The sequence below is a fragment of the Protopterus annectens genome, chromosome 8.part1 (genome assembly GCF_019279795.1).
Source record: "Protopterus annectens isolate FY-2018-M chromosome 8.part1, PAN1.0, whole genome shotgun sequence".
NCBI lineage: Eukaryota > Metazoa > Chordata > Ceratodontiformes > Protopteridae > Protopterus > Protopterus annectens.
This window is the reverse complement of record NC_056742.1, coordinates 352,374,032-352,393,023: the sequence shown is the minus strand read 5'-3', so window position 1 is coordinate 352,393,023 and position 18,992 is coordinate 352,374,032. Positions and strand designations below refer to the sequence as shown.

At 38.6% G+C, this 18,992-nt stretch overlaps 1 protein-coding gene across 1 annotated transcript in view; it reads left to right on the top strand.

The window, feature by feature from the left end:
* Positions 1-18,992, top strand: part of LOC122810348 (carboxylesterase 5A-like) — a 384,579-nt gene that overhangs the window by 157,738 nt on the left and 207,849 nt on the right. The window contains exon 6 of the mRNA XM_044081929.1: positions 15,466-15,570. Coding sequence (XP_043937864.1) covers positions 15,466-15,570 — 105 coding nt within the window. The remainder of the gene's footprint in view (positions 1-15,465; positions 15,571-18,992) is intronic.

The following is an 18,992-nucleotide window of genomic DNA, read 5'->3' as shown; positions in this document are numbered from 1 at the left end:
TGTTTAAGGTCGTGGAATCCACGTGTGTGTCATTAGTACACTACAATTTATTTATTTTAGTTTGTTTACCAGGGTAGTACACTGATCACTATAAACCATTTGCAGGCATAGCATCCTCTGGTCTAGACATGCCATGTCACTGAGGAAATGTCTAGGGCAGAGGGTATTAGGACTATTTAGGAATTATCAGCATGAATTGAAGGCAGCATTGTGTAGTAATGAAAACATTTTTGAACTGCAGCCAGAGGGCAGGAGCACATTATTCAGAAGGCTTTCTTATTAGATCTTTCATTGATTTTCCTCAGTATTTCTACGTTGTTTATGCGAACCATGACTATAGCGTACGGTTGGTTCATACTCAACACTGATATAGTTTAGCAGCTACAGCAGTGCAAATGCTGCTTGTGTTATGTCTGTTATTAAAAGCTGCCCAGGTGAATGGAATTAATATGTGAGGATAGCGAGAAGGACCATTTAAAGAAAGCAAAAAAAGGAAATAGAATCAAATTTGAAAAAAGGAGACGGTGTCAGTATAATAGCTACCCAAAAGCAGTCAAGGACTTGACACCTCAAACCTGAAGAGTATCGCTTTACAGGCAAGTATAGGAAGTATGTCATTTACTAAATAGTAGTTTATTAATAGCTCTGTCTACAATTATGGAAGTACTAATTTATATATTGGTCATATGAGACCAGCTAGCAAAGAAAGAAAGTGAAGCAGTGATGGGTTTCTTCAGTCTTGTCCATAGACTTTGTTTGGTTATTGTCTTACTTCAAATGGCAATAATTCTAGCTCACAATATTTCCAAGAAGTATATACCTCATGCCGCGGTGGTACGGCAGTAGCATTGTTACCTCACAGCAAGATGTTCTCCCGTTCGATTCTCGGCTCGGCTTGGGAGTGCCTTCTGTGTGGAGCCTGCATGTCCTCCCCATGGTTGGGTAGTGTTCGAAAGACATGCGTGTGTAAATGGGCATGCCTTCATTGAAGGTTGGGCATCGAGCTGGCACCTCGGCATTTTGTAAAAATCTACTGCCATCATTAGCGGACCGGAGTTCTGCTGTGGCGACCCCTTACCGGGAAAAGCCGAAAGACAAACAAACTATGTATAGACCTCCTGGGCTATATTATGATCATACCTCTCAACCTCTTAGCACAAGAAACTGGACAAAACCTAAAATAATGGGGGACAAAGGCTCAAAAAAAGGGAACATTTTTAGATATTGCTCTTATAAACTTAGAAAGTGGCTAGAATAACAGGATTTTCGTAAAATGCATTTTCTGAAGGATATGAAGTCCGAAACTCAAATGTATGTCATTATTTAGTGTTTTCAGTCCTCACTGATTTGCCAAAAAGCCACAAATTGTATAAGGAGCTGAGGAAAAATATGAAGCAAAAATCTGCACATTCTGTGAAGATCTGGACAGTTGAGAAATATGATTACGATTATCAAATTAGTATAGCAAAACCTCAGAAGCAGTAATAATCCCAGGTTTCTAAGATGTATATTTGATGTGGCAGACAGTTTAGAGATTCCTCTTTCTCATTTTCTACAAGAAATGTGGTCAGAATTTGATTCAGAATAAACATTTTCCAGAGCAGTAAGATGAGTTTGCTAATTAAGAAATACTAATTAAGATTCTATTTTCATTTGCATTCATAACTTTATGACTGTACCAATACTTTTTTTTTCATTGTACACATATTTACCGGAGTGATTACCACTGCTTGTATAAAAATTATTAGAACACTTCTGGTGGAATAATGTTTCAGGTGTTATTTGTTTTTTAGTCATAAATAATTCCTGCTTTGTCTGACAGTCATGCAAAAGTTTTTAAGTTTTTTTTTTTTAGGTGAAAATATGGGGAGACTACGGTTCCTTGCAGTCTGCTTGCCGAAACAAGTGGTTCTGCCCCTAAACAGGTTTATTTACTGATGATTATATTAGATTGAATGTCTTTTTTTATTATTTTGGAACAACAAATTGCTTTTTTCTACTTTAATTCAGTCAGAGATAACAGTGGCTTTTAAGAATGGCCTATTTGTATTGAATGCAAAACTAAAGAGTCAAGCTGCTTGATTAACTAATCACTTCCCAGACTGTCTTGAGTTAGTTTTGATTCTTAAACACACCTGAGAGTAACAGACCAAAATAAAATATCTGTAAAGGCAATGACTTCTAATAAGTTCCATTTTCAAGCCGTAACAAAAAAATCAGTTAAGTATGAGTCAAAAACAGCTCCGCTGCCATTTTCAGCCAGCCTTCCAAATGTTTTACCAAAGAAAAGTAACAAAAATGAATGTTTTACAAAACTATTATGCTGTTTTTCAATAACTGCCTCTTGTGAATCCATGAAGCCACTAGAGAAGGAATTTAGTTAAAACTAAATACTGTGTTGGCTTCTGTGCACACTATGCAGGAACCTCTACTGCACGATTCTCACACTGTTCAGTTACATTTACAGAAATGAGTGGGCTTCAGTATGAGCTTTTGAAGAAATATAGAGGAGGAGGTATTGTATAAGTGAACAATCTAAGTTTCAGTTCATATTGGCATATTATACTATATTCTGAATGGATTAATAAATAGCTTTCAACGAAAGGCACGGATTTTATAAATCTACTGACGCTCTGACTGAGAAATACAACTTTGTATATTAATAATCTCCATGCAGTGTTCATTTAGAAGTTTTATGGTAAACTGAGCTTTCTTTATGTCTAAAGAATCTGATATTAGTTTGAGAGCTTATTGCTAAGTGGAGGCTTACTGGATCTGGCTGCAGTTAAAGATAGTAATTCAACACCTTGTCAACAACAGCTGAAGTCTTACAGAGTTTAAGCTATATGATAATCTTGCTAAAAAGTTGTATTGCTTATTAGCCATCTATAAAATGTTTGAATACTTATGTGCAAGACATAAATTAACAATTTTGTTTGCTGTCTGATTCTGATCAAAATTATTCTGATGGTAAAATGCTTAATCTATATATTATATTCAGGTTATCTTAATATAGTTACAGATCTGCCTTTAATGTAGCATATTTCTTTTATGTATACAAGACTATCCTGATTAAAGAGACAAACTTAATCAGAGAATACTTCTAAAGCCAGGCCTACATCTGTTTCATCTGGTATACTTTAGGTTTGCAGCAGTGCATCTGATTCACGAGTTAGAGAATACAATTAAAACAAAGGTAACATTATCAATTTTTACCTTTTCTCAGACTCCTCTATTTTTTTTTTCTTTTTTGCAAAAATGTGATTAAAAATTCCCCTTAATAGGAAGGCAGGTTCTTATTAATACTCTCCTTTCAAGGGTCAGTTGTCTATAGCTCAACCTTATGGCAAGGGCACAGGATGAGAGATGTTGGATATTTTAGGGGTCAGACACATTTTCAGTCTACATCCCATGCCTTGGACTAAGACATTTTCTTTAAATGACTCAATGTACCTCCCCACTTCACCGCAAAAAGACAACACAACTGCCTTCCTCCCTTCTTCATATCCTTCTCTGTTAATCATTTTAGAAATGTTATTAGCTGCCTATGGGCAGAATTGTAAATAATTGGAGAGAAAGTTTAATAGATATTTGGGTATTGGTATCCTGAAGTTGATCTACAAGATAGAATTTATATTTTTCTTTACCAGTAACAAGTTCCAAATGTCTTTTAATTCCTAATGTTTCTAGTTTTGCAAAACGTTTAAAAGAATGTTAGTGAGGATATTACTCAATGCTTTAACCTAGATCAGAGAAGGAAGATTTTTGTAAACCTATTATAAATGTATCCATCCACAACATACATCTCAGTCAAGAAGTTCAAAATGTTGGAACATCAAATCACATTGACTGTGTTGTGTCAAGGGTCCCAAATTGTCAAAACGGCTAGCTTATACCACCTCTCCAATGCTGAACGCTGATTACTGTTTTCAGAGTGCACCATTGGGGCTGTCTCTAAATGTGTGCCAGTAGCAATTTCTTTGTTTTGGGAGATTTCTCTCTTCTCATCATTTATACAACCATGGAGTTGACATATATAAGTTTGCAGTGTGTGGGGGAGTAACAGACTTTGCCACTCCTCAATATCTTGAGTTTTTTGAGCAGGTTGGGTCTTGTGTAGTTTAACCCAGTAAGATAAGTTCTCAATGATTTAAACACTGGTGATAATAAGTGGTCAAGACAGAACAGAGTGATGGGTACAGACATTGTCAACCCTCAAAGGGTTTCCCAGATACTATATAATGATCAAAACATCCAGCGTGAATTCTTCTCTTCTGGCCTCACAATGGGTATTGCAGCATTCTTCAAGTGTCTAGATCCAGCACTAATAGGAAGAGTGACTGCTATCTACCATGCCTGGATGGCTGTCTGGCTCAAGTTCATTCCAATAACTAACTGGATTTCATACTGAATATGTCAATCATTAAGTCCTTATGGGCAACTTACACTTGTGAAAATCCAGGTATAGCTACATATACTTGAGGCCATGAAGCTCTAAGATTCTGAGAAGAAAGGTAACGGATTCCAGGAATAATGTTTTCCCAGCAAATGAACTTTAGTGCAGCTAAGCCAGCAAGCTCAAATAAAGGAAAGAAAAACCTATCAGGCATGAATATCAGGTCCTGAGGAGAAGGAAGGACTCTCCAAAAGAGTGTGGAGACATATAGTCCCTTAAGGAACTGTTTACCATCTGGATCCAGATTGTAGTCCTGCCCTATATAAGGTAATCGTAGGTAGAAGGAGCTGAAAGAACTAAAACATGTACCTTGACCATGGAATACCTGAGACCTGAATGAAGCAGATGTCTGTGATAGGCCAGGTTGGCATGCAAGATCACCTGGGACAGAATATTGTATCACTCTGCCCTAAAAGGAAAACTACTTCCACCTGGAAGCATAGGCCTGTCAAATGGAACTTCTCCTTGTAGCATCAATAACCTGTATGACCTCAGCTGGGAGATCTGTTGGAATCAAGATGTCTACTTCAGCAGTGAGGTCCTGAGAATAAGTCAGTTGACACCCCAACCTTAAATGAAATCCTTGACTAGAAATAGGAGAGTTTTATGTAACACCAAGGAACTTGTAACATAAAACAATGTGATTTTAAATACCAGACTGAGATGAAAATGTGATTTTGGTCTTTTACTCTTAAGCTTCATGACGAAGAATAGAATTGGTGATAATGCTGAGCAGGTATACAGCAACCTCCCATTCCACACAATGAAGATCACATCTACTGTCACCCCTCCCTTACTCTAGTGCATCATACAGAATAAGAGGAGGTCCACTTTCCCCCTAGAGATGAAAAGGTTAATCTCTACAGGGGCACAGTTTTAGAAACCTGCACAAGACATGATGTGTGAATCCACAACCATAGCAGAGGATTGGAGTAGCTTAGAGAACCTGACAGCTCATTTGTTATTTCTAGTATGAAAACTGCTGAAAAAAGGTGTATCTATGTATGACACACTCACTGGAAAGCATAACATACATGCATAGGAGATGAATGAGCTATCCCTCTTGAAGAAAGGCCCTAAAATAAGTTGTTTCAAAGCCTTTAGGGCCTGGAGAACTACCTGCATATCCAAGTGTTTAGTGTGAGTCCCCCTCCAGAACTGACCACAGTGCTTGAGCTGATTGGAATTGTTATGGTTTCTCCACTTCACCAGTGAGGAGTCTATAATCAGAACTTATTACTGACTTGGCTGCAGAAAGTGAACAATACCAAAAGGAAATATCCTCCATTTCAGTACTTGCAGGGGGAGTCTACTATGAAGAAAATATTTATCAGCATATGAAAGATATAGTAAGATCTAGATCTGGACCCTATAGGACCATGTGAATCCACACCCATGATTTCTCAGGGCCCCTTATGAAGGCAAAGTTAACAGCACAGTGCAGTGCCAAATTCAGTTCCCAGTAAAACTATCCTCTATGAATGAGTCAAAATTTCTTCCAGTTTATGATCATACCTAGTGAATAAAACTAAGTGATTACCCTCTGCAAGGACAGTTTCAGGGAGTCCCTGGATGGATCTACCAGGAGCCAGTCATTCAAGTAGGGGAGCACATGGAGACCATTTTTCTGCAAGACTTTGGTCACCACTTGCAATGCTTTGGTGAATAATGTGGCTACTGAAGAACGCTCTAATGAATGGACTTTTTACTTGAAGTGTTGACCACCTACTAATATGCTGACATAACCACATGTGTGAACTATATGTGTTGAGCTGTTAAAAGACATTAATTATATGCACCGACATCAATAACGCATCCTGTGGAGCATGGAAATGACCTCTCCTAGAACTGATTATACTAGATGTGTGTTCAAAGCCATTGATTCCCATGGTGTGAAAGAAATTGTACATCTCCTTTGAGTCCAGGAAAAGGTGAAAGTAAACCTAGTAAACTTTTTCTGAATAGGGGACAGCCTCTACAGTTCCTTTCAGACTAAGTTTAGGCCTGTCCCAAGAGTTCACCTGAGATGGGCTGGTCTATCAACAGAGCTCTTTCTATGAAAAGATCTGCACATTTCAGTACATGACTAAGAGTGACCATATCTGGAACTGCTTAGTCAAAGGTGAAGGTTTTCCATTAATAAATATATTTAGAAAACTTCCACCCCATGGGCAGTCCCTGTTGTGATAAAGCCAGCTGAGTTTTCCTGTTGAGTATTGGGAAAGCACTGGTGATTACGTGACTGTCTGGTGATTAAGAACCTTCCCTGAACATTGAAAGGCTCCTTTTTTGAGATGGCCAACTCTGGAAGTAAAGGAAGTTGGAGAGGGAATCATGAAAGTTCTTTATGGTGCTGCACTATTTCCTCCTCAAGATGCCATCAGACAGATATTAGGAGGCCTGTCTAAAAACACTTAGACATTGGACATTCAAAACACTGTCATATCAAAAGCTAAGCTATGCCATTTGGCAATGCAGCCTTACTACAGTGTCTTTATAGTCAAACATTCACTTGACTGCATGGAAGCATCTGAATAAAATGCCCCTTCATACCAGGCTCAGTAAGGTCCTGAAGATTTGACCATTGCCTATAATACCAGGGATCAATGGAATTTGGATAGATGATATGAGTAGTTGAAGACCAAGTCCCAGTATGGCACATTAATCTAACATTTGGTTATTTAGAACCTATGATACCAGGGATGACTGGAATTTGGATAGATGATATGAGTAGTTGAAGACCAGGTCCCAGTATGGCACATTAATCTAACATTTGGTTATTTAGAACCTATGATACCAGGGATGACTGGAATTTAGATAGATGACATGAGTAGTTGAAGACTGAGTTCCAGTACAGCGCATTAATCTAGCATTTGGTTATTTAGAACAGACCATACCTCTCAACCGTACAGATTTTCACAGAATGTCCAGATTTTTGCCTTATATTTTTGGGCTATTTCTCATAAAATTGTGGCTTTCTGGCAAATTAGTGGCAAATCATTAAAGATTGAAGTTAGAAAATAATGATAGACATTTGAGTTTTAGACTTTACACCCTTCAGAAAATTCATGCTAATACAACACCTGTTATTCTATCAACTTTCTAAGTTTGTAAGAGCAATATTTAGAAATTGTCCCTATTTGTACCACTTTTTTTATGGCTTTGCCCAGATTTCTTATTTTAAGAGATTGAGAGGTATGGAACAGACTAAAGACTGAGATAGAGACTGGGTGCAGGTAGCCAGTGTATTCGACATGTATTTTTGACTGTACAATCATACAGGATGTCAGAGCATATTAGATACACTTCTAACAGATACAACAGGCTAGATCTGCTAATATTTTTAAGCTGTACAAGAATAAATTCTATCTTCATTTTTCAAAGATAAAACTGCCACTTTATGAAGTTGCATATAACTGCCAATTTAGACTGACATTTAATATCATATTCCACTCTGTTGTACTGTTCATTAAACTTTTCAGGACACTACGTTAATATAAGTTTCCAGAGTGCATTATAAGTAACATTTTATTCCATATACAAGCATTTTTAAAAAAAAAGCTTTTTCTTTTTTGTACTAACATAAACATAACAGAAAATTTTGGTAACAGCCATTAACAGTAGTTAAACAAAGCATGCACTGAAAAATTTGAGAAAACATATAATAGAAATATAATAAAATGTTGCTCCCTAATCCACACAACAGACATTGTCAGTGTTCTCTACTTTGATAAAATAAACTGTAATATAATGCATGAAACAAGAGGGAACAAAGTTAAGTTCAAACAAACATGGATAACTACAACTAAAAATCAGTATGACTTCTTAGATATAAGCATCCCTTTACCAAACCCATAATTCACATTTAGATTAGACCTAAGATTTTAAGATCTGCAATGTATCACCTCTCTTAAGTTATCAGCTGTTGGTGGGGTGATTTGTTTTCATCCACATGTGATACACTTTTGAGAAGAGGTAAAGCAAATCCCCTACAGGCTGAGGAAGTACCTGCCATGAACCCACTTTCAAATGAAACAAAAAAGGCATTAAAGGCATCTGACAAGGTCGCAGACTGTTGCAGAGATCCTGCTACCCAAGTTTAAAATCACTAAATTTGGAACTGTCCCCAAATAAATCTGGAAACAGTTTCCTACTGTCCCATCCTGGCATCTCTAACAGCAAGGTTGTTCCCCACAAAACCATTTTAGTAAGCCTGACAGGGGTATAAAATATCTAAACTGATATTACCACCTGAAAATTGTATTTCATAGAACAAGTAGTGTATCTTTGTACCAATATGGGAGTCATGCAACTTGTTTGATCTGTAGTTATAGTTAACTCTCTTTCTCACATTAGTTTGGTTTTGCCAAGTAATGATTTTCTGGGTAATGAGCATTTTATACACTTGGCAGTGGTACCTTTGTTTGTGAAGGTGGCTGACCTACATTCAATGAACCACTGGATATATACAGGACAAGAGGGGCTTGGGATTTTTTACTCATATACAAGTTTAATAAAACACAATAAAAAATCATTACAAATCACATAAGCATACATACAAAGATAAGACATAATTCTTAAAACTTTTAACACAAGTACACAGGTCAAAACGGAAAAGACCTAATCTCAGCAATTTCTATGTAAAGACATTTTCCAGTCAGATTTATGAATATCTGTCTGACATCCAGAACCAAGCCATTTATCATTTTCCTATATTTCAAAAATGCAGATATTAACTCCCTTTGTTTCTAATCTTGCAAAGCACTTAAATATTCTTTTTGTACAGATAAACAAAATGAATCACTGGCATCTGGGTTAAGGCAAGCTTAAGGGCTCTATTTTTTGAATAAATTCTATTTTGGCCAGACTAGTTTATTTTCCATCTTTCTTACATAAAAATCATATTGTCAGGCTGATTTATGGAAGCAGAGGTAGCTAGTATACTTTTTAATCTATAACCCATTGATAAATGACCAGGTGATAGACACACGCCTTGAAATGGACTACTGTATTCTGTTAATAGTAGAATAATGGACCTTTTTCAGATGCATATTCAGAGAACTTGCTCATGTCTCTCATCATGTGATCAAAGGAGGTTCATTTCAAGTCATTCCCTCCCACATGTGCAATGATAGGTCATATGTGTACCAGGGATTAACAGGCTTGAGGTCTTTAGTGATGTTACATATCTTGGCACCTGAGATGCAATAAATTGTTATCCTGACTTTGCTCAGCCTGGCGAGGGGAACATCTGTCTCTGTAAATATGGTATCACCTAAAACCATGACATTGCTAGGTGAATTAGTTTGGTCTTGCTGCCTTAAGGGCTTCTGCATGCTAGTTATATGTCTGCTGTTGGTGTCTGCATTTCCTATAGTGTCACAGTGAGCTATATTTTGAATACAAACTGTTGATACTGGGTTGTATGCAAGAGGTAAATCTGAGGGCTTATGATGATGTTTAGTCTTCAGAGTCCTAGGAGGCTTGATTAAAGATTTTCTAATGCTAACAGCATTAGACAACTTAGAGTTTGTAATCTATGGATATTGTATAGGTGCATGTTGGGGGTAAGACAGTACTGAGCTTGCTGCATATAGCTGGCTGGGAGAGGGATGCCACCAGATGAGTTCAGTACTTACAATTCTCGCAGACAGAGTCCTTTAGGATTAGTGGAAATTCATTATCAGTGAGCATAAGTCAACATATACACTGTGTCAAGATTCCAAGTGCTGTAAGGCTGTTAAAAAAGGAAGGGTTGTGTGTTGACTCTCCATGAATGCCCACTGATGCTATATTTTAGAGCTTTTCTCCCCGGGATCCACTGAAAATGGGCTTATACCCAGTTGGACATTCCCAGTAATCAAATGCCAATAAATAAATAAATATATATGTTTAGAATAAGTGATGATGTAAAGAGAAGATGGGGAAATATTAGAGCTTTGGAAGTCAGTTAGACTAATTTTATGTTCAGCATAAGCCTGAGTTGCTCAGTGCAGCTGGTATTCAGGCTGTGCAGATCAACCAGCTAAGAGGAAACTCATGCAACTCAGTGCAAGCAGTTTACTGTAAGCACAAATGAATAACTCATACATGTTATTAGAAGGTACCCCTTCCTGTAATATAAACAAAGAGCATTATATATGTGTGTACTACCTGCTATGGTAGTAAACACATGTATAATGCTCTCTGTTTATAGTACAGGAAGCATTATACATGTGTGTACTAAATGTTACAGTAATTTATTAGTATGCCAAGCCATTGCTCTAAGTACAGCAGGACACAGTAAATCCAACATTGCATGATCTAATGGTCAAACTCTAGATGACACTTCAGAGCCATCTTGCCGGATCTTCATTATTTCATACATGCATTTGTTTTTGTAGCCACCCTCTGATTATGTACTAAATGTATAAACAATAATAATGTAATAAAACAGCATTTTCATGAATGTGTAAATGTTACATAAAGGAATATGCATTTTTATGTCACATCTGTAGGTTATTAAGCTGTTGCTGCTTCTCTTACATTTTGAATTGCAAATGCATCTATACATTAAATTCAGATATTCTTTGTTAATTTGGTATATACTATATGATTAATGTGCCTGACAGATGACCTAGAAGCTTTCTTCTTGGACTCCCAATTGAAATGTCGTCTCTCCAAATGCCGAGTGCTGGCACACAGGAAAAAAAATCAAAAATGGAGGAGAAGAGAGAATCTCTAATACCACACTTCTCCTTTAAACACCCAGACCTCACAGTGTGGGGAGGGGGCAAGTTCCCCCACATCTGCTAAACTTACTAACTACTAAATCTCCATATCTCAGAGAAAATGGACAATGTAACATTCCAAGAAATGGCCATTTCAAACTTAGTATGTGTATGTCTGTTATTTAGCCATTCAGTCTCCATGTTTTGGGACTCACTCTGGAGGGTCCCAACATTTCAAAAGGTTGCTACAGACTTGCTTATAAGTTCAATACCTGGATCTACTACATGAGATCAAGGAATATATCAGGATATTTCACCAAAAGTCAGTGTGCCAGAATTGCTTGACTTGAATTTTGCAAACCAACCTTACTCATGCAAGTAACAGGGAGCCCCCATCTCAGCTTTACTATTTGGGGATTGTTTCCAAACTTCCATAAACTTTCTATAACTGTACTGAGGTCAAAGCATCACAGGGTAGTTTATATATATGTACAAGTACGACTCAGTCATTGACCACGCTGGTGTCAACCTGACCCGTACCTCCGCCTCGTACTATGAAAAAGAGACATTGAGGGCTCTCTCTGCTCTCTGATTATGCAGGCCAGAGGTATGCTGACCTTGAGCAGTAACCTACCGTCACCTAGAATGAAATGATGTGATAACATGATCATGATATGATTTTCCAATAATGGCTTATGTCAAATTCTCTATTCAAAAGGATCCAATGTCTGTCTGCCTGGGGGATGATGCTGGACAAACGCACGCTATTACTTGAGGACGACTTGCACCTGTCACCCTAGGCTTCGGATATTGTTCAGGAAGTTGGCCCACCCCCCCCAGTGCTTTTAGCAGGCTGCCAAACCTAGAACACAAAAAGGAAAAAAAAACTAAGGAACTAAAAGAGGCCAAAACTCAAATGCCAGATGTCAAAATCTCGAGGCCCTTCTTCAAGTGGAGAACTCAGATGTCTGTGCTGTGACGTCCTGTGGTTCAAGGGAAACCTGGTTCAAGGCTCACTATCAGCACTCACCCCCTGGTTCAACGTTCCTGAGAGCACCCGGCCCCAAAATCTGGACAACACCAAGTCCAGGAGGGTGGACACAAACACCTCAAAACACCAAGGCAACACCACACCCATATTCACAGATCACCCACGGAGGAGACCATCCAGGTGCAATTAACCATTTGCAAGACTGCTCTGCAATTTGTAGCAAGCTCAGGAGGGCACCCTCTCCTTCCAGGAACTCACCATGGGATCTCTGTAACTCCACCTCACATATGTATCCATGACTTCAACTACCCTAATATAGACTTCTAACCCATAAGCCGACAACACTTCTCAAAAGGTTCCTGGGTTCATAAGCTCAAATGCCATGGAACAACTCTCAAACATCCCACAAGAGGAGAAAACATACACCATCCATGGAGAGAACATGCACCATCCCCCACCACGAACCAAGTATACCCTCACTCACACCATCAGATCATAAATCTGGTCATGGAACATCAATCCGCCCCCTCACATCCCAAAATCATCACATAGAAAAAGCGTCTCAAAGCCCACTTACAAAACTAAAAACTAGTGTAAAAAGACCTTTACAAAGGCCCCTGAGCCAGTGGTAACATTGTGGTCTACCTGTGAATGTGGTACAATGCCCGCTACCAGCACCTACAGGAACCCATGGATCACAGCATCTAAAACAAAAAATGGACTCTTTACCAATCAAACAGCGAACTAGTAATTGGACTGACCACAAACAAGCTCTCAGCTCTTGGAGGGAGAGCCTAAGATCCAGTCTCCTTGAATAAAACAAACCTTTGAAGCAAATAAGTAAAAAGTAAATACTACATAAAATCATCCAAGGCAAATTTTGAGAGAAAAAAAATAAGGACTCAAAGAAAATCATAAGGCCTTTAGCTAAAGCAAAAAAAACCTAGGAGGAAGAGAAAAATCATAAGGACAATTAGTACAAAATGATGCCTAGATTGGCTAAATTAGACATTGCCAACATACTGGCTGACAGATTCAGTGCAAACTGAAATGATGTCCCCAAAGGAGAGATACACATGCCCAAGGTTGTAGCCCCCAAACATCTCCCAGCAACCTCTCCCCTCTCTCCAGGTGCATAACACACAGCAGGCACCCAACCCCAAACATCCCAACGCCCAGGTGAGAACTGCTCTCTGAATTAAAACCGTGTCCCGGCTAGGGAATTAATCTTGGCCTCACCTCGTGATACAATCACGGTGAATGAGGAGAGGTGGTAGCACTTCCTCAGGACACCGACCCTGAAATTACCTCACCAGCGCGTCATTCCACTTCACAAAAAGTCATGGAAGATCATGGAACTCATTACCGTGGCATTAGCTCCACAATTCTGGAAAATTACCGCCCCATTAGCTTGATCAAAGCCTTTCATGCCTAAAGACATTGGGAGACTCATCGAACTCATCACCAAGGCCATTGGAACTTGCAGAGCGTCCATACAGCTACCTCCTTTGGTCAAGGCAGAGACACAATACCCACTCCAGGTATCAGGCAAAAACTCATCACAGTCCATGTAACCTAACTTACGGGGAAAGATGGGTTACCACACCTGTATCTGACTGAACGAGGAGGGTCAGAGTAAGCCCATACATGTCTCATCAGCTTGAGTACAAGTGGTGTCCCTGGGAGTATCAGTCCAAGGTCCACTAAGTGGTGGCATCCACAGGGTCACAACAAGCAAACACAGGTCAGACTTGGTGCCTGTCAATTGCAGATGACTGCAAACTGGGCGCCGTAATCCAAACTTGTCTGACACAGATCCACTTGAAGTACATCTGAAAACAGATAACTTCCAAGACCCAGAGCCATGACCTAAAGGCTGGCAGCCAGATAGAAAACACCATATCCTTCCAGATAAACAGGTTACTAGATACCTGGAAACAGGGCGCTGGCCTCAGAGAGAAGGCCTCATCAGGGATCTGAAATGCATAGGACCAAACTTAGACGTTTTGACACTCATGTTGCTAAAGTAGTTAGCACAGCTACATTGCCAGCCTGAGTATGAAGGAATTCACATCTGAGCCCAAGGGGTTTGATCAAGTTATTACTCAAGTGCTATTAGAGTTATGATTGAGTACAATGCCCCACATTCGGAATTTAGATGAAGATTCACCTGCCCCGCCTGGAAAGGCCCAAAAGTTCCTCACCAAAGGATAAAGGGTCTCAAAATGTACCCGTACAATGCACTGAACAGCATCCAGCTCTATTCAGTCTTCTACCTGGAAGGAGAAAGGACCTGTGGCTGACATCTTGAAGCATGTCTCAAAAAGATTTGATGAATATACTTCCTCAAAATCTAGATCTTCTGCTGCAGTCTCATGAGACTTAAACTCAGACATGGTAACCTCATAAAACGGCTACCTCAGATGAATTTCATCACCCAGAGACTCCCTAAGAGAACGAAACAAAGGCCGGTACATGTGAAGAGAAGCACCTCGTTAAGATGTTCAATGGGAGAACAGACCAATGGATGGGGAGATAATGGATATACTCAGAGATTACTTCAGTGTGGATGGAAATCAGGTAGAGATGTGTGAACAGGCATAGTTTTCGTCAAACTTGTGGGAGGGAAGCCTTGACCAATGAGGCTAGGCTTATAGCAGCCCATGGGCAGATATTAAAAAGACACAAAAAGAGAAGAAAAAATACCCCCCATGACCCCCCAAGAGTACTGCAGATAAAATAAGGTTGGTTAATTTCAGTTAAACGTAATCTGGTTGATTTATCTTTGTTAAATGATCAAACCTTTAAACGAGACACATATGCATCTGTTGGGGGGATATCTGTACCATTAGAAGAAATGCAGGCAATAATTATAGCAGGTTAAGACAAAAAGCTGAGTGAGTAATAGTTTGCTGATTAGGATTGGATTCCTACAGCCTCCCTTTGCATGTGGCATGGTTTTGACAAGTCTTTTAATTAAGGCAAAGCTACAAGGTGAAATAAGCATAGTATCTTGTGTTTAGTTGGTCTGACATAATTAAGAAATCCTAGAATAAACACACATTTATTGTTTCCCCTAAAATAAGAAAGGAAATGCAGTGTTTCATTTTGAGTCTTGGCATTTCTAATACATCTGACATACAATATGGGTAATAATGTTTTCAGGAGGTTCTTTCAAACTGTGATGCTTTGTATCATACATAGCATTTCACATTCTACTGAAACTACCAGAAATAATGCACTAGTTAAAATTACAACTGATGCATTTAGTTTCTGTAAATTACATTATCTGTCATTCATTTATGCAGGTTCTATCTCCTTTGTCTGAGGATCTGTTTCACAGGGCAATTTCTGAGAGCGGTTCAGCAGTTATTCCTGGATACTGCAGCAATGACCCACTACCAGTTGCAAAGGTAAAGTATGTCCTGGCAGATTGCATCTATCACATCTAAAAATAAATTTCTTAAATAAGCAGTATAATAGAGAACGTCAAAATGCCAGCTTTATTGTACCTAAAGGAGGTGGAATAAACAGAATTTCAGAAAATTATACTAAAATGTTTCTCTGGTCAAGTATGTGTCTAACATTAAATAAGCAAAGCAAACTGAACAACTGTATAATAAAGACAGCTAGAGCCATCATGAAGGATGTAGTTCAGTAAACAGTAAAAACGGGGGAATGGAAAAAGTTAGAAAAAACAGAATTCAAATACTCTTTTTATTGCCACCGTCTCAAAATGGTATTGGAGCGTGGCACATAAGAGAAATGTGGTATCCAGCAACCAGGCTTAATCAATAAAAGGGACACAAAGCTGTGGATATGACATACTGCTTGTGACACCCCAGCACTGTTCCAGTAATCAAGGAGCCTCAATCCTCACCACTAGCACCAGTGGGGGACGTACATTGAGAGGATGACAAGCACACACACAGTATTTCCAGATGCAGCTCTCTGCATCAAGTGCAATTTCCCTTAAGAGCACACAGAGACCACAGTTAGTCTAGGGCTGTTGTTTCCCTCTTTCTCCAGATCCCCAATAAGACTCTCTACTGGCACAGCTATAGAGGTGAGATCTCAGCTGAGTAGCTAAGCCAAGACCTCTGACACTCTCCCTGTTCAATCAGTGCTTTGTGTCCCTACTCAAGTAGCTGGCACACAATGCTAGAGATTTGATTTACACACACACACACACACACACACACACACACACACACACACACACACACACACACACACACACACACACACACAACTGGGAAAGGCTGGCACAGGTTTACTAGCTATACACCATTTTGCCCAGACTGTAAGGTAGTTATCAGTTTCACCAGCCATGTCCAGCTACTTTAAGGCCCTTAACAAAGGGTGTCCAATCTTACTGTATAATGTTACTGTTAATACAAATGGTAGTTGACCAAAAGCAAGGCTATTAGGAGTGGCCCACTGTGTCACCAAATAAATATACAAGTACTCTCAGAACTTAAACATGTCTCTCAAATATTAGCCACAGTGAAATGTTTAAATATATTTAATAATAAATAGCAAAAGAACAAGAAAATACTCAGTAAATATTCACATTTACCTTACCAAAATCACAATAAATACTTAAAACAACATTGCAAGACAGTTTCAAATAAATACAGAAATCATCTAAGCTATACTTCATTATATTCCAGACTGAATCTAAGAGAATTACTATACCCTAGTTAACGTACTTACAGAGCAACAAGGCAGATGTGGTGAGTGGGTCTTCCAAATAATGCTGTCAGGTCAAAGCCAAAATATAAAATGCTCAGTCTCCCTCAGAGAGTTCTTAAATTAATATTCCAAATATTACTGCTGGGATAGCTTGCAGAATGACATTGCTTCTTTTCATATGACTCTATCCTAGGTAAAATCCCCATTGATACAGCTGGCAGCATTTAGCATCTACCTGTGAAAATACATAGACCTTAGATCATTTGGCAAATTGTGGACGTTGTAAAATACTTTACATTCTTCCACATTTAAAGACATTACAAAAAACTTCTCTAGTACAAACATTATGTTTCCTGTTGACTGAAACTGAAAGATAACATATTTTTATTACGTGGTCATAAAGTAAGTTAAATTTCAGCTATTCTTCTGAAGTTAGCTTCTTGTGTTTCAGTTTCCATTGCTAAAATATATACATCTAAACAGTCACAGCAGTGCATGTACATTTCTGATCTATTCCAATAGGGCATGTCATGGTTACATTTTAGCTCAGTACTTTACAAAGTATCTCTTCTGTACAAGCAGTTTGATGTACACATAACATACAGTTCTAATACAGTTGTAAAGCAAGCATATGCATCATGTTGATATTCACAAATGACATAACTATTTACAAAATTCCAGATAGCTGGGCTGGCAGCGTCTCCTTTTGTGACACTGCTATACAACTTTTATACTGTTATATATTATATACCCGGGCCTCCGCTGAAAATGGACATGTATCCAGTTGGACTATCCTGGTAAACAAATGTAAAATAAAATAAAATAAATATACCAAGTACAGCAGTGATATTTATAAAGCATCTTAAGCAGGCTAAGATGTAATATATGGTGAGCATGTAAACAAATAGTGCATAAGATTAAACACTAATTACTGTCTGCATCGTAGTCACCCATAAATATTTTCTCTGCCATGATCAATGCACTCACAAAAAGGAATGTAACACCAGATTCTACTTCTCCCTCTCACCTATCCCTACCTGATTTTGTAGAAAACCCTTAATTCTGCTTCACATTTTTGCCTTGACCTTTATAAAATGTATACTTTTCTGGTAACTTACTGATTATTATAAACAGTCAATAATTATCAAACATTACAGTTTCTTACTTGTAATTCTTTGGAAAATGTATGTTGATGCATAACCTGTTGTTCTATTGACTTTGGAGTAATATTTAGAGATTGTCACTGATTTTCAGCCTTTGTGTCACATAATTCTCCCTGACTCTTGGGCAAAACAGCTGAGAGCTATGCCTCTCATCATGACTGCCTGATCATTCATATGTATACCTATCTGTATAAGTGGTAACTGCTGTGGGCAAGCCTGCAAGTAAAGAGGGCCTAGGTGTACACCATCACCTATGTACTGTACAAACAGAATCGAGTAGTGTCTTATTCGCAGCTCAGGGATCTACGTGTGAATGGTAGTACTGGCTGGGATGAAATATCCAGCCCAACCAGTGTCGTCTGGTCCCCTAAATTGAACTCTGGGATCCCCTCCAAACTTTGTGATGGCTGGGAGGGGCTAAAGGTTCTATAGGTGGCTTCTCAGGTGGTCGATGAGTCTTAAATTAAAAAGCGGTTGGCATTGATCTTAGAGACCTGGGAGGTGCCGACGTACTTAGTAGTATAGAAATAAGCAGTCGCAGCTGCACTCTTGTCCCGAGGTATAAAATTATAGCTGCAAATATAATTTTTAGTGACAAATAAATCCACTCCGCTCCAGATAGTTTTATTTCATTTATTTCATAGATGGCAAGTCTTAAGAAATTATTATATGAAAGCACAGCAGATCTTAGATGTCCCCTCCACCCACAATGTAGTACAAATTAAACTGTTAAGTTCAGATTTTTTTTAAAGTAGTGTTCTTTTAAAGTAGGATTTTTGGTAAAACTTAGGGTGTTTTATAGAAAACGGAAAATAATTCACATCACAGTTCAGGGTCACTTTTTCAAACATGCTAAGTATTGACTTGTAAACCTGAAATCTGATTGGTTGACTACTGTAGCTTTGGGACAACCCACCCCCACACACACTCCTTAAAAGATCCACCAATTGGCTGTAAAAATAAAGGTTTAACCTGCC